This window comes from Sarcophilus harrisii, chromosome 1, assembly GCF_902635505.1.
Source record: "Sarcophilus harrisii chromosome 1, mSarHar1.11, whole genome shotgun sequence".
In the NCBI taxonomy this organism is placed as follows: domain Eukaryota; kingdom Metazoa; phylum Chordata; class Mammalia; order Dasyuromorphia; family Dasyuridae; genus Sarcophilus; species Sarcophilus harrisii.
In genome coordinates, this window is record NC_045426.1 from 256,514,686 (window position 1) to 256,531,042 (window position 16,357).

General features: G+C 41.3%; 1 protein-coding gene across 2 annotated transcripts in view; it reads right to left on the reverse strand.

Annotated features, from left to right (window-relative positions):
• Positions 1 to 10,521, reverse strand: part of SLC29A4 (solute carrier family 29 member 4) — a 61,265-nt gene extending 50,744 nt beyond the window's left edge. The window contains exon 1 of one of the 2 annotated variants that reach the window (XM_031940865.1): positions 10,004 to 10,521. Coding sequence is in view for 1 of the 2 variants with exons in the window: in XM_031940859.1 (XP_031796719.1) it covers positions 9,227 to 9,297 (71 nt within the window). In the remaining variant the exon portion in view is untranslated. Of the gene's footprint in view, positions 1 to 9,226; positions 9,446 to 10,003 lie in introns of those variants that run through there. The other variant, XM_031940859.1, reaches the window with a different exon arrangement.
• Positions 10,522 to 16,357: the final 5,836 nt, after the last annotated feature.

Sequence of the window (16,357 nt, forward strand, 5' to 3'; positions counted from 1 at the left end):
AAATTTGGCTGAGTCTTTTCACTTCAAATCTAATGCTCTTTCCACCAAAGTAAGCTTTCTCCTACATTGCTTCATACAGGGACACCTCATTTATTCAACATTACTGGGGCCTGGGCTGTGCCACTTTACACCTTTAAGTGTCAAAGCTCTTGATTTTAATAATTTGTGATGGAAATCTTTTAAAAATGCATTATTCACTTCCCTGCCTTCTTAAACAGAGGACCCAACATAATTCAACCTTTTCTTGAAGGCTCAGGATAATCACTATGAATATCAATGACTGTACTGTGCTATAACACAATGATCAGGGTTATTGAGGTAAGTCAGTTTTCCCCTATATTTAGTAACTCTAACTCCTGGGCTTTTATTCCTTTTTCTGTCATGTCATATGTATATGTATGTATACATATATGTATTGTATAGCTATGTATAAATACACACACATATATATTTACATATACCTATATTTATACACATATTTCTCTCCAACCTCCCCATAAAGCTGGCTGCTGTCAGTATGTCTTTCTCTAGCAATCCCATTTCCTCTTCATATCTCTCTAATTTGCTGTTTCTAATCTCCTATGGGCTGGGAAGCCAGATCATGAAGTTTATAAAAACTAATTTAATTGCATATACAGTCAGATTCAGTTCATGTGTTTTAGGTTTGCTAAGCTGCTATTTTTTTCCCTTTTTTATTTTTCAGGCTCACAATGTAGGGAAATATTCAGAAATAAATTTAAAAACAAATTATATTAAAATTAATTTTTAAAAGAGTAAATGGGCTTAGATTGAGGGGTCTGAAGGTCTTTCCCATAAATAAAATTCATGAGCTTTATAATATTTATTTTTGTTTGGTCCAAGACCTTTTTTCTCCTTTTCTCCTTGAATTTGTTGTAGAAAGTGAGGCTTCAAGATAAGTGAAGTGCTACTATATTTCATGCCACTCCAAGCACAATGCCCTATACTTGGTAGGTACTCAAGAAATACCTATTGATTGAACATCATGAATTCATTGGGCTTTCCTCCTCAAGTTGTAAAGCCTCGAGCTAAAAGCACAACTGAATGGAAAACATGTAATTTGCCTACAATGTTACTGAGTTTTGACTCTTTTTAAAACTTCCACAAAGGCTAGCGAGAGTAAAGACACCCTAGCAATGATTTCTATCCCACCCCTTCACTTTATCCAACTAGGCTATCAAGTCAACTTAACAAGCTGTCCTGAGAGTTAATACACTACATCTGTGAAGGAGGAAGATGCTGGCTGAAAGCCATCCCCACTTCTATATTGTTTGCACTGATGACCACAAATTTTTCCAAAAGAAATTCTCCCTGTAGAATAAGAATAACTCTTATTTATAAAATGCTTTAAGACTTGAAAACTGTTGTACATGCTAAATCTCATAATAACTCTAAAGATAGGAACTATTATTGTTCTTATTTTATAGATGAAAACTGAGGCTCAGAGAATTTAAGTGACTTGTCCAGTGTCACATAACAAGTAAAATTTGGAGAATGAAGTAGCCTTAGCCACTATTCCATGTTGCTTCCCTCTAAAAATGGAATTAATCTTTTTTGGGGGAGGGGAAGTACTATGGCCCTTTTTGGCAGCCTGGTAAACCTTTTCAGAATAATTATTTAAAAAATAATTAATGAAGGAAATACTAAATTTTGATAATAGCTTAGTGGAAATAAAGTTGTAATTTTTTTCTCATCCATTATCATAGACCCCAGGTTAAAAACTTTTGTTCTATAATACTAATGAATGAGAGACTATCCAGAGATCCAGGCTCAGAAATATTTTTGAGACTATGCTACTCTGCCCTCACCACAATCATCTCCAGTTCTATTTGTGTTGGTGCCCTGAGTCAAGGTCAGACCCAGAACTCCATGCCAGGAAGACCCTTCAGAAGAGGAGCATTTGCTGGCTAACTGAGATGGGATAATAGCATTAGCACTGCTCAGCTCAGGGAACATAGGAAATAATAGAAGTTATTATGAACCCCAGATCCCTAATTTCTTAGGCTGAACTTTCCTTTCAGTCTGTCTCCTCCTCTGAACAAGGATTATACCTAATTTTTTTTTTGCATCCCCTACAGTTCCCAACATGGTGTCTCCCACAGAGCAGACACTCAATATATTGACTGATATAAAACAAAGATTTCTATTTTTGGGGGGAGAAAAGTTGGATAGGGACCAATGGGAGGGTAATAAATGTTTTTGTTTGCCACCTGGGGTGGATGTGCACAAAATAGGATTGAGTCAAAGCACATCAGAAACTAAATTAGAAGAAGGTGGCATATTTTTGGCTCTGGGAGATAAGCCGAGACATTGATCACCTCTCTTCTTTGCTTATTGTTCAGCCAAGAGCTTCCCCCTAGCAGCTTTTAATCTTGCCTTTCAAGTCAACCATTCCAGCTCCAGCTGTTTTTATTGCTCTCCTCTGCATTGCCTCCAATCCACCCTAAATCTTGGTTCTGAAGTCTCCAACATGGCTCTACCTCTTCCAGACACAAAGAAGAAAGCCTCTGTTCTTCCCTTTCTGGGTCTCACCACCAGCATCTCAAAGGTATACTGCTTCACTCAGAGAAAATGCCAACGGGGTGGTCCCTCCAGTTTATGAATTTAATGACCCAGGGAGTTCTAGAGTAAATGAAGAGAAGCTGGCTAAAGGCAGGCAGGACTAGTATGCATCAAAGGCAGAAATATGCTACTTTTTCCATTTTAAGATCATTGTTCTTAAGCATCACCTGGAGACAACTTAATATCACCCTATAGGAGTAGATTGGGGGGGCAACCCAGGGCACAGTCGACCAACTTCCTTCTCTTTCTAAAAGCCTGCTCTGTAAGCAGACACTAGCCTGTTGCCCCACTTTCTGGTGTACAGAGAGTCACATACTTTAGTTCCCCTGGAGACAGAAGCTTTCCCTAGATTTTCAGGCATCCTCACCCAGTTCAAACAAAGGCAGTTGAGCCTTTCCATGTAGAATGGCAAAGAACCACTTCAAGTTTGAAGTGCATTTTTCAGTTCTTCATAATAAGTGCTTTCAGAATAATAAAAAAAAAAGAAACAAAGAAGGCTGTCTGCTGTGTTCTGACAAGAGGTCTGGGGATTGCAGATGGGAAGGGTTGTCTGAAGTCTGAAACTCTACACTAGGCAGCAACTAGAATTTTAGGGACAGACCAGGTAAGAAGATTCTAACTCAAGATTCTATCAGGAAAAACATCATTCTTATAGAATTCATATTATCGAAAGACCAATCCAGCTGACTGATAGTGAAGCATATTTCCCTCGTTTAGGCCAACAGATGGTGGACTACATGTTTGAAATGTCACTTACACTACAGATATAATCAAATCATCAGCTTGTTTTGCTCAACTGTTTTTATTTGTTAAAAGATAGGGGTTCAACGTGGAGTTGACTATTGGGAAATGACAAAAATACTGGCAAAAACACATTGATAAAATATTTAAATAAAAAATATTCTACCACTTAATTTGTTATCTTAACCACTGACATTTCCAAATTGGGCACCATTTTTCCGGGTACTTGCAGGAAGTTTTATTTTTATTGACAATTCATGATAAACAATTATTTATCCAAGAGGTCCTCAAAATGTAGTCTGTGGAGAGTAAGGCATTTGGAGTCAGGGAGACCTGAATTCAAATTCAGCCTCAAGCACTTTACTAGATGGGTAGCTCTAAGCAAGTCACTTAACCTCTGTTTGCCTTGATTTCCTCATCTGTTAAATGGGGCTAATAATAGCATTTAACTCCTAGGATTGTTGTGAGTATCAAATGGGATAGTAATTGTAAGCACAGTTCCTGGCACATAGTAAACATTAAATAAATGTGGTTGTTTCCCTTTCAGAGGATCCACGATGTCAAAACTATTCCTATAACAGGACTAAGATGTTTTGATATGATAAATATAATAAACATTAGTAGATAATTTTAGGTAATTAGATAAAATAAAAATGTAATGTACCAGATGCAGGGGGAGAGGGGATCATCTGCAATAATTTTTAGGAGTGCAAAGGAGTCTCAAGACCAAGAATTTTGAGAATCACTGATTAATCCTATGGAAAACTGTGATGACAGCTTTACTGTAGCTCTTGAAATCTACTTTCTAGCTGTTCCCAATTTAGTACAAGGGCCAGACCCATGTGGAACTTCTATGACTTTTGATGAATTAGCATCAATGTACTTAACACTAAATCATCACTATCATGTACAGATAGATTCCCCAAAAGAAGCACCATGACTGCCACCAAGAGATGACAGGTAACTGGGATAATGAAGTCACTAAGTTTACTTCAAGAAGATCCAAACATCTTACTTCCAATTGGGCCAATTTGGTTTTGGTAGTGAGTGACCCAATGGGGTTATACTCTGAACTGGGAGTTCCCTCTTGCCTTATATCTTACCCTCCACAACTCTTCACTAAATTTCAGAAGGATCCATTCAGAAAACTTTCTAAGTCATAGAATTTCAATTTCAGCACACACCAGTGCCAAAGTCCTTAATTTTCTAGAATTTAGATCAGAGGGCTCTTAACCTGGGGTCCATGTTCTCCCAAAGAGTTTGTAGATAGATTTGTGGAGAGGTTTCCTATGCAATTAGGTAGGAAAATGTTACATCTTCATTTTCCCTAACCTCTAAATGAACACTAGTAATTTTTTCAAATATGAATATAGGGGAACAAGCATAATTCTGAGAAAGGGTTCAGAAGTTTCACCAGACTGACAAGAGAGGCAAAGGCACAAAATATGTTTAGAACTCTTGGGTTATGGAAACCAGAGTTTGGGGGTTCTGAATCTGGCTCTTGTTAAAAAAAAAAAAAAAAGAGATAATCCAGTCTAAAGTAGAAAAGGTTAAGTGAGATTTGGCTAAATTTCTCTCTTAATGTTACATGAAATTATCTTCAAGTAGGAGAGAGATATATAGAAATAGGATAGAGATAGAAACTAAAACTGTGATTTCATTGGTATAGAAATAATTGAATGGGTAACTATATTAAATAATTACTATGTGTCAAGAACTGCTTGAAGCACAGGGCATGCAACTAGAACAAGAAGAGAGTTTCTTTTTCCTAGGATCCCCCACTCCAGTTAGGGAAGACAATATATATGTCCATGAGTTCAGCTCCAAGGAAGAGGAAAGACCCAGTTAGCTTTCTGGTGCTAATACAAAGCCTTGGAGAGACCCAAGTGCTTCCACTAAAGCAAGGGGTGATTCTAGTCCTTCAACTTTTTGGAGGTAGGGGAGTAAGGTAGGGTCTAGTCCTTCAGCTTCATTAGGGGATCTAGTTCTTTAGTTGCAGGAGAGATGGTCTAGTTCTGCTATATCAGAAGGTCTGCTCCACATAAATGACTCATCATTTTTAAGGAACCATATCAGCTCTGTCTATCATATCTATCACTGTCTGTATACAAAGGGATTGCTAGATACCCCTTTTTGTAGTGGCAAGGAACTGGAAACTGAGTGGATGCCCATCAGTTGGGGAATGGCTGAATAAGTTGTGGTATATGAATGTAATGGAATATATTGTTCTATAAGAAATGATCTGCAGGGGGCAGCTAGGTGGTGCAGTGGATAGAGCCCCAGTTCTGAAGTCAGGAGCACCTGAGTTCAAATCTGCCCTTAGACACTTAACACTTCCTAGCTGTGTGACCCTGGGCAAGTCACTTAAACCGAATTGCCTCAGGGGAACAAAAAAAAAAAACAGATAAAGAAATGATCTGCAGGATGATTTTAGAAAGGCCTGGAGAGACTTACATGAACTGATGCTAAGTGAAGTGAATAGAACCAAAAGAACATTGCGCACACAGTAACAGCAAAATTATGTGATGATCAATTCTGATGTATGTAGCTCTTTTCAACAATTAGGGGATTCAGGCCAATTCCAATAGACTTGTGATGGAGAGAGCAATCCAGAGAGAGGAATATGGGGAACTAGTATGGATCACAACATAGTATTTTCACTTTTTTGTTGCTGTTTGCTTGCTTTTTGTTTTCTTTCTCATTTTTTCCTTTTTGATCTGATTTTTCTTGTGCAGCACAATAATTGTAGAAATATGTATAGACAAATTCCACATGTTTAACATATATTGAATTACTTGTTGTCTACAGGAGGGAGTGGGGGAAGTAAGGGAGAAAAAATTCAGAACACAAGGTTTTGCAAGGTTGAATGTTGAAAATGGCATATAGTTTGAAAATAGTTAAAAAGAATGAAAAAAAAAACACAAAGGGGTCGCAAAAAAGAGAGCATGACCACAATCAAACACATCCTATCTTTATATAAGTCAGAATAAGAGAAGTGAGCAGGAGATGGAGTGGGCATGAAATGCAGGAAAAGTCTACTAATTATCATCTCATTTGGACCATACAACTCTATAGGAGAGGGCATTATCCCCATTTTGCAGATGAATACACAGAGGCTCAGACAAGTGAACTGATCCTCCTGTGGTCATAAAGTGACAATGATGTAATAGATAGAGGGCTAAACTGGCAGTCAAGAAGATCTGAATTCAAATCTTATCTGTTGGCATTGGAGAACCTCATTTTTAACTCCAAGTTTTGATACTTACAGCCTCTATGACCTTGGTTGAGTAAGTCCCTTTCCCTCAGATTTCTCATCTGTAAAATAGGGAGCTGTAGTACTTAATCTTTGAGGTCATCCAGCTCTAAATTCTATGATTCTATGAAAACTTTGCCATCATCCTTTGAAAGTCCAGTCACAGAGTCATGAGATAATGCTACATGTGAGAAGCTACTCCCCTCATTTCACCTCCATATAAGTTCTGTAAGAGGATTTCAGGGGAGCATTTGAGGCCACACTGTTTTTCACTGAGCATCCTCTTCGGAGGAGCGAATGGTTCCTATCCTGGGCATGAAGGCAAAAAGCATTTGACAAAGATGAGCTCCAAGCCTAACATAAATACCAAAGTCACCCTTGGTTTCTTTGGCTGAATGATGCAGCCCAGGCCAGGCTGAATTGATTTATGCTGGAAGAGCAGCAAAGAATGCAGATTTTGTTTGCCATATTTCAGTGCCTTGGTCTTTACTCTTCTGTGGGGGGAAGGGTGAATTAAAAACCTGGGTCCAGCTTGATTTATTTGGTGTGCTTTCCCACAGAGCTGTATGCACACTGTCCAGCCAGTCCTCAAAATAGCATTTGCTAATGATAAACTAGCTCTTTTCAGGATAACTCAGGAGCACCCAATATAACTTATATTGTTCTCTGCCACCCTTCCCCCACCTCTCTCCTACCCAATGCTGCCTTGAGTCTTAATGGGATCAGAAACTTCCAAACACAGGGATTCAGAGCTTTCCATGAGCCATTCATCTCTTTCACACCTACAGTTCCAGTAGGAGATCTGCTGCCTCTGGACCTCCCAGCCCTACTTATAACTTTCCCCATCCATCATGGAAGTGAGTGTCTTGCCAGCCCAGCTCTTTGGGCGACATCTGTTGTCTTGGAGCCAGGCATTTGGAATGGAATGTGACGTCACTCTCCAAGACCTGATTTTGGCCCAGGTTCCTAAAGCCTGGGCTCCAACTCCTCCTCAAGGCAAAAAAGAAATTAAATCTAAGTAGAAAAGCCATTCTAGGAGATGTCTTTTCTGGGTGGGAACCTTATTAGTAGGCACAGATACTTTATCTCCTTAAAGAACTTACAAATCAGGGGTTCACATTCTTAATCTGACATTCATGGATAGATTTGAAAGGATCTGTGCATGTGGATGGAGAAAAAATATCACATCTTTATTTTCTGATCTCTAACTTAAATTTAGCATTTCCTTCAATCATTAAATAAAACAAAATGCCAACATATTGTTATTCTAAGAGATCCATATTTCTTCAGACTGTCAAAGGGATCCGTGACAAAAAAGAAAATAAAAAAAGGCCAATAACTTCTGTTAGATATCAGGAAATCAGAGCTTTATAGTTGGAAGGGACCAGAGGAGTCATCACTTTACAATTTTTTTTTAAAAAGGGACTTGCCCAAGGTAACAAAAGTAATAAGTTGGAGGGGTCAGGATTCGAACCTATTATCCTTTATTATAAGGTTTAGCGGTCCTCATCCCAGCCTATAAGAGGCCATGGGATTTAAAATTTGTCCTTCCCCACTAAGCACCTTTCCAAAGTCAAATACAAACTCCTCACTTTTCCTTCCCAAATTAAAAAGGAAGTGTTTCTTCTTTCATGCAGGGAAGAGTCATGCTTTATTAACCTTTGCTAATTCCGTTCGTCAGACTCCACCCCTTCTTATCCTTCATTCCCACCTCCATCCCCTCACCTCCCCACGCACAGGCTCACAGATGAAACAGCTTACACTCAAACCCCAAACAGCACAGGCGTCTGACTGAAAACATGGGAATCCCAAGCAAACGCTCATAGAAAAAAAAGTAGCATTTGGTTTTCATGTAACCTACCAACTCAAGGCTAATGAAAAGCTAGTTTTCACAGAGATTCAATCAGAGTTTAAAGCTGTCATAATCCTCCCGCCCAACCTGGCAACAACAACTTTCCACCAGGTCTGGCCAATACACCTCTATAGTAAAGAAGAGAGCAGTGTATATCCCCTCGCTTGCCACTATGCAACACCCAGTGACAAACTTAAGACAAAAACCACTATTTCCTAAGAGTTGAAAAGCCTGAAGGGTGGCTGAGAAGCTGGCAGGGGGCAGAGCGAGGGCAAGAGGAAGATGTCCGAACCTAGCAAATACCTCTAAGGGGGAAAAAGCTGAAATTATTGAAGGCTGATGAAATTAAGACAAGTAGTAAATTTAGCTGCTGATTCTGGGCTACCACTGGAGAGAAGAGCTACATTTTTAAAAGAAAAAGAAAGGGGAGACTTTGTAGAAATGCTGGCTTGGGGGTGGGGTGGGGTAAAAATAAATGGACCCTCATCTTCTTTCACTCACCCCTTTCTGCTTCCCTCACCCGTTTCTGTGTCCTGCCCTCTCAGTGCCCTTCAGGGCTGCCACAATTTCTTGCGCAGAGTTGGAAGGATGGCGAATGGAAAAATGCATGAGGCTATTAGCTCTGGAGAGGACGCTTAGAGAGTGGTAATCTTGCTGGGGTGGGGGGTGGGGCAGAGACCCCCCCCCCTCCCCTTTGACCTCCCCACTCATGCTGGCCACACTGCATTGAGACTAGATTCTGGCCTGGTCAAATACCCGTTCTCGGAAGGAAGTAAGTGGTAAATTTGGCAAAGTATTACCTGTGGACCTCCCTGGGGATGGTAGACTGATGGGTTGGTGAATTTCTTCTGGCAAGTCGTGTGTAAACCATCTCAGGTACGATAGCTTTCGGGAAGTCAACGAAGTGACCAAGCAATCCCCTTTACTGCTCCCACCCCCAAGTTAGCTCCGAGGGAGCCCAACCCTTACAGAGATTAAACGTCGCTGTCTACCAGGCTAGACACCGGACTGTTCTTCCCCCCCTTCCTCCCTCCTTCATCAGGGCCCGGGGGGGGGGGGGGCTGGAGTTGGGGGGGTGCCTCTATCCCTTGACACAGGAGGCTCTTCCTCCCCAGCCCACACACCAGCAGGGGGAGCCCCGGATACGCCCAACTGGCATCTAGCCAGGTCCTGGGATGGGGATGGGGAGGGTGGGGGCGGGGGGGGGGCACTTTGTTTTAGCACCTATAAAGAGTCTGTTTTATCCCAAACCGGGGTGTGGGAGGGAGAGGGACGAGAAGAGAGTAGCAATGGAGCACCCAGAAATAGTCAGGGTCCCGGAACAGAACAATAGTTGAGGGTCATGATGGGTCAAGTCTCACATATCCAGCCCCATATTTTCTGAGAGTCTGGCTCGCTCTGATTCAGACCCCTAGGGCTGGGGGCCCTTGAACCAATGTCCCCACACGCTCCTTTAAGTCTGCTCAAAACCTAGCCCGTTCCGTTCGTCCCCTTCTTCCTCTTTAAGGCTGTCCTTGTAGCCCAGCCGCCACAGACAAAGGGCTCCAACAGGTTAGCCGCCTGTCGGTGTCGCTTACCTCGGGGCCAGGCTGAGGGGGTCGGCAGCCGCCGCCTGGGGGGTGTTGCAACTCCCCCCCACTCAGTCTCCCTCCTCAGTCTTAACGCCGCCGTCACTGCCGCCTCCCGGGAGCTCTCAGCCGGGCAGTCTGAGCCATACCCCAACCGCTGCCGCCGCCGCCGCCGCCTCCCTGCGCCCCTCCGCCAGCTCCATGCAGCTAGCCCCAGGCTCCCCGCGATGCTCCCCGGCGGGGGAGGAGGGGTGAGGGAGCGAACTAGGACCCGGACTGGGGCTGGGGGCGGGGGTGGTGGGAGAACGCCTGAGCGTGCGCGCGTGTGTCTGTGTGTGTGAGTGAATGTGTGAGACTCGCCGACGGACTGCACCGGCAATGCCTCAGGTTCGCCCCTGCCTGCCTCCTCCTCTTCTCTAGCTCTCTCTCCTCCAATCTCTCCCTCTCTCGCCTCCCCACCAACCCAGTGCCGGGAGCCTCGTCCCTCCCCTGATCATCCCACCTCGGGCTTGCACCCGCAGGTGGCTCCGCTGGAAAGGCACAGGCAGACAGGACCCGGGGAACCCTGAAGTTGGCGTTACTACACCATACAGACATGGGGTGGGGCGGCCCTGGGGGAGCCTGATGGTCACTCTCAGCAGGGACCTCTGTCGGGCATGCTCTCCAGCAGGCTGCCACCCCTGGGAGGGAGGGGCCCTGATAAAAGCAGGCTCCAAGGAGGCCCTCCGCTTGTGCTACTCAAAAAAGATGGGCTAGCTTCTAGTGATGTGGCCGCTTTTCCCTTGCTATCCTCCCTCCCGACCATACCGCCCTGCTGTCTTCCTAGGTCCGTAAAGTCCCCGAGGGAAAGAGTGACTACAGAACAGAATGTACTTTACCCCTTTCCTCATCATCTCCCAGTACTGTCGTTATACAGGTCAAATCTGGTTAAAACCAATGCCAAGGATGAAGGGGAGAAAGTCACAATAATGATTTACTTACATTTCAGCCCTTACTCCTTAAGAAGTGACTTCCCATCTCACTACTCAACTTGAAATTGTGCTCTCCAACTTTGCCAAATTGGTAAATCCCATTGCCTTTTCTCAGTCCTCAGCCTCTCTGCAGAATGATGGTTCACCACCATCACCTTCACTCCCTCCATCCTCATCCTCATGTTTTGGTGATGCTGCTGTTTGTCTTTCCTTACCCCAGAGCACCATGACATGACATGCAAGTGAAGTAGATTTAGGTGCAAGGACACCTGACTCACTTTCCCCTCCAGAACATCTGGGTCCAGTGCCAAGATATAGATCAAGACCACCAAATTTGGCCTTGGATGTAATGGGAGACCTTGGCCTTTTTAAGCTAAGTCTTCCACAGGTCTCAGTTTGACTGAGGGGGCACCCATTCAGTGATTAAGGCTAGGGAGCAGTTGAGGCAAAGAATCTTCTCTTTCACCTTGTTCCCCCAAAATATAAATAAATGAACCTGGAGAGTAAGATCCTCAGGGTTTCTGGCCAAAGCAGAAATGATTGCAATTTACATTCAATCTGAGTCAATCAGGACCAAAACAAGGACCATTTGGGGCTTAGCCTAGGACATATTGGTGACACTGCTTCCCTTCCCTCTCAGCATTTTTTTGTGACACTGCTGTCTCCTGTTTCTTCTCCAACCAGACTTCTCAATCTCCTCTTCAGAGTCATCATTCAGGTCCCCCAACAAGGTGCCAGTTATAGAACTGATGTTTCTCAGGAGTCTGTCCTTGATTGTTTTCTCTCTCTTGATTCTTTCTTGGTGATTCCATCAGCCCACAGAAAAGCAGAATTGAACCGTTTAGTGGGACCTCAGTAACTGTCTAGTCCAACCCACTCTTGAAAGGAATCTCCACTATTACATACCCAATAAATAATCATGCAGCCTCTGCTTTAAGATCGCCAATGAAGGAAAACTCAGCACCTAATAGACCACTTTTCTTTCCACAATTCTAATCCTTAGGCAGAGCAGTAAAGTGTCAGTGGATAGAGCATAGGGTCTGAAATCAGAAAAACTCATCTTCCTGAGTTCAAATCTAGCCTCAGATAGTAATTCTGTGATCCTAGGCAGCTCACTTTACCTTCTTTGTCTCAGTTTCCTTATTTGTAAAAAATGAGCTGAAGAAGGAAATGGCAAAGCATTTTAGTATCTTTGCCAAGAAAATCCCAAATGAAGTCATTAAGAGTTGGACATTAGGAACTTTCCTTTGACATTATGCCTAAATTTACCCTTTCAATTTCTACCCATTGTTCTTGCTTCAGCCTTCTGGGGTTTAAATTGAATAAGTCTTATTTTATATATGGAACATGACAACCCTTCAAATATTTGAACAAAGCTCGGTGACCCAGCGAAGTTTTCTCTTCAACAGGCTAAAAATTCTTGGTTTCTTCAGCCCATCCTCATATTGTATAGACTTAAATCTTCAATAGATAACAATCATCATCTCTATACAGAAACCTTCCAGATCTATTTATCTAGTTTTCATCTATCTTTTTAGTTCTAAATAGCCTGCTGCACAATTCTACTTAGATATTCCCACAGAAATCTTAACTCCACAGTCAGCAAGCACTTATTAAGCGATTATGTTATATCAACCATTGTAGTAAACACTGGGAATTTAAATATGAGCAAAAAAGAAAGACAACTACTGTCCTCAACTCCTGTCCTTATTTTTTAACCAGGAAAAACAATACATAAAAGAAAGGTAAAGGTGGGAGTAGTGGGGAGAAGAGGAAGTACTCAGGGCAAAGGCACAATGGAGAAGTTCAAGGATTCCATTGAGTAGGAAAAAATAAGATGGTTGGCCTAAGCATTCTCCTTAAATGAGGTTCAAGGAGGATCTCTATACTCTTCAATCAAGGGGAAGAGCCCCAGGTACTGATAATGCCGTGAATTCCAGGATCCCAAGGAATAAATAACATAGTTTGCTGTCTTTCCCTCTTCCTAACTTCTTGATCCCTATCAAGAGCAACATCATCCTTCTAATCATTTATATAGGGAATATCATGGTTATTTTCCTCCATTCACTGTTCCTCACTGCCTCAGTTGCCAAATCTTGTTGTTTCAACTTCCACAGCATCTTTCACATCTGTTTCCTTCTCTGTACTCACAGAACCATCATCCCTCTTCAGGCCATTGTCACCTCTTTCTTGGACCATTGCAGGAGCCTCTTAATTGATCTCCTTTGTATTTAATCTTTCCTTTCACTAATCCATCTTCCACACAGCAGATAAATTGATATTCCTAATGCATGAGTCCGATCATGTTACTCCCTTATTTATAAAGTTTCAGTGGCTTTTTATTACCTCCAGTCAATCAATAAACATTTATTAAGTGCCTACTGTATGCTAGACACTGTGTTAAGTGCTGGGTGAGGGGGAAGGGGAGAGGAGAAGGTAGGAGAGGGAGGAGGAGAAGAACATATAAAATCAAGTAAGACCTTTTTTTATCCTGAAGAGCTAACAATTGAATGGGTAAGAGAACCTTGAGTATGCTTAACATCTTTTGTGTCATGGATCTCTTTGGCAGTGTGGCTAAGCCTATATATTCCTTCTCAGAATAATGTTTTTAAATGTATAAAATAAAATACACAGGGTTACAAAGGAAATTACTAGGATCAAATACAAACTTTTCTGTTTGTCATTTAAAGCTCTTCACAAACTAGCACAAACCTAGATAGACAAATTTCACATTACATACCCTTTTACACTTTACACTCCTGCCAGTCTGGCTTATTTGATATAATCCCTGCGTGGCTTGATATTTTTCATTGCTGTGCCCTTATTGTCCTTTCTCACTTTAGCCCTCTCAAAATCCCTAGATTTTTTCAAAGTTCAGCTCAACTGCTGGCACAAGACTTTTCCTTATCTTCCCAGTAATAAGTGCTCCTCCAATTACTTTGTATAAATTTTGTATTCATCTATCTATTTACATATTTTTTTCCCAAGTAGAATGTAAGCTTCTTCAGGTCAGGGCTAGTTTTTGTGGTTGTATTTTTTGTCTGAATCCCTTATGCCTAGTACAATTCCTGATTCATAATAATTAATTAAGCGAATTGAACTGAACTGATATTTATATATTTAAGGTTTACAGAGTATTTTGCATATGCTATACACCCCATCATTTAGTACAGTAGCTGGAACATTGTTGTGGTGGTTGTTGTTGTTATTGGACTCTGTGATCTCATAGACCATGGCACACTAATACTGGTTGTGGAGTTTTCTTGGCAAAGATACTGGAGTAGTTTGCCATTTCCTTCTCCAAAGGATTAAGTCAAACTAGTTAAATAACTTGTCCAGTATCACACAGCTAGTAAGTGTATGAGGTTAGATTTGAACTCAGGAAAATAATATATACTGGGTAATGATTATATTATCTCATATGAGCTTCATAATAGCTCAATGAGCACTGCAGACTGAAATTGTTTGTCCTTCATTTTTTGTTTGTCCTTCATTCTTGAAGAGGATTCTCACATCAAGGTGTTACCATGATGTGCAAGTGAGTTGGGTTTAAGTGAGGGAGAGCTGTGCAAAGTTATCAGCTTCACTTTCTCCTCCAGTGCCATGTGGGACCGGTGGGAAGATATAGATTAGGACAACTGGATGTGTCCCTGAATGCAGTAAGAGACTCTGGTCTTTTTAAACTAAGGTCTTTAATAGTTCTCAGTTTGATTGAGACAACAGAGTGAGGTATGATGGAGCCAGCTCATCCAAACTGGAGGGCGATGCTTATTAAATTTTTCATTGTAAACATTTATACCTCAGAAATTTCCAAACCAATTGCCAATAAATCAGGGTTTGATTTATTGTTTTATTGATTGTCTAGACTTTAAATTATTAAATAAATTTATTTATTTTATAATCTAAATAATTTATTTAGATTATTAAAAATCTGCTGCACATTTTGGGGGAGCCAATTGTTAAACATTTACCAGAACACCAATTGTTAAACATTTACCGGAACACCCCAATTATATGTATTATTGTCTCCACTTAACAAATACAGTGACTGAGACTCACAGAGCTTAAGTGATTTACTGGTAGTCGTATTGAAACCTAATTCTTCTTGATTCTCAAATCACTTGCTATCCAGTGATAGCATTGTGATGCAAATGTGTCTCAGGGTTTTATTATTATTTTGGAACTGAACTGTTACTTCATTGTTGTAGGGAACTTCCAGTGAGAAAACGTCTTCTACCAATGTAGATAAGCCTGCTCTGCAACTTACTCAGTCAACTAGCATTTATTAAGCACCTAGTATTTTTAGTTATTTAATTAGCTAATTTTAAAGTTTATTTCTAATTTTTCAAAACATATTCGTGGACAATTCTTCAACATTAGCCCTTGCAAAACCCTGCGTTCCAATTCCCCCTCCTCCCCCACGCCCTCCTTTAGATGCTAAGTAGTCGAATATATACTAAACATGGTAGAAATATATGTAAAATCCAATATATGCATGCATATTTATACAATTATCATGCTGCACACACACAAAAAAGGTACCTAATATTAAGGAGCAACTAGCATTTATTAAGTATCTAGCACACAGCTAGTAAGTATCTTAGAGAAGAGTCAAATCTAGGCTTTTCAGACTCCAAGTTCAGCACCTCTTTTCCCTATATCACACAGTCTCTTTCTTCCTTTCTCCCTAACTAGATCCCTCCCATTTCCTCCCTCCGTTAATAAAAGGAGACATATAGAAAGTCAGATTTGAGTTTTGTTCCCACCTGATTGAATTCATTTTGAACTTCCTTGGCTCCGTCACCAAACCCCCAGCAACCTCATCACTGGGAAATCTCAACATCTGGCAAGATCCACCTAGTTTTAGTACTCACACCTAATGAGTATCTTCTGCCCCTCTGATCGAAGGGAATGCTGGGAACTCTTCATCCTCCATTTAAGGAGAAGGACCAGGACAGACATCTCTTTCATTCCCATCTGGCTGCACTCATTCAGGATTTCTTTGACTTCTCCACCATGACTCCAATCCAAGAAACCTTCAATCCCCTCCCTAACTTTTCATATTTCTTTTATGTGTTGTCTTCTCCCATTAGATTGTAAGTTTCTTGAGAGCAGGAACTATCCTTTGTCTTTTTTATATCCTCAACTCTTAACTCAGTGCCTGGCATATAATAGATATTTAATAAATATTTGTTGACTACCATAAAAACATAGGATATTAGAACCGGAAGGGACTTTGGGATTTCACTGCATCGTCCAATTCCCCAATCTTTACTGAAGTTAGAGAGGTTAAGAGATTTTCCTAATATGACATAGGTGGGAAAATGGCAAGTTCAGATCGGAACATGAGTTTTCTGATATCAGATCTGGTGTTCAATCCATTACACTGTTC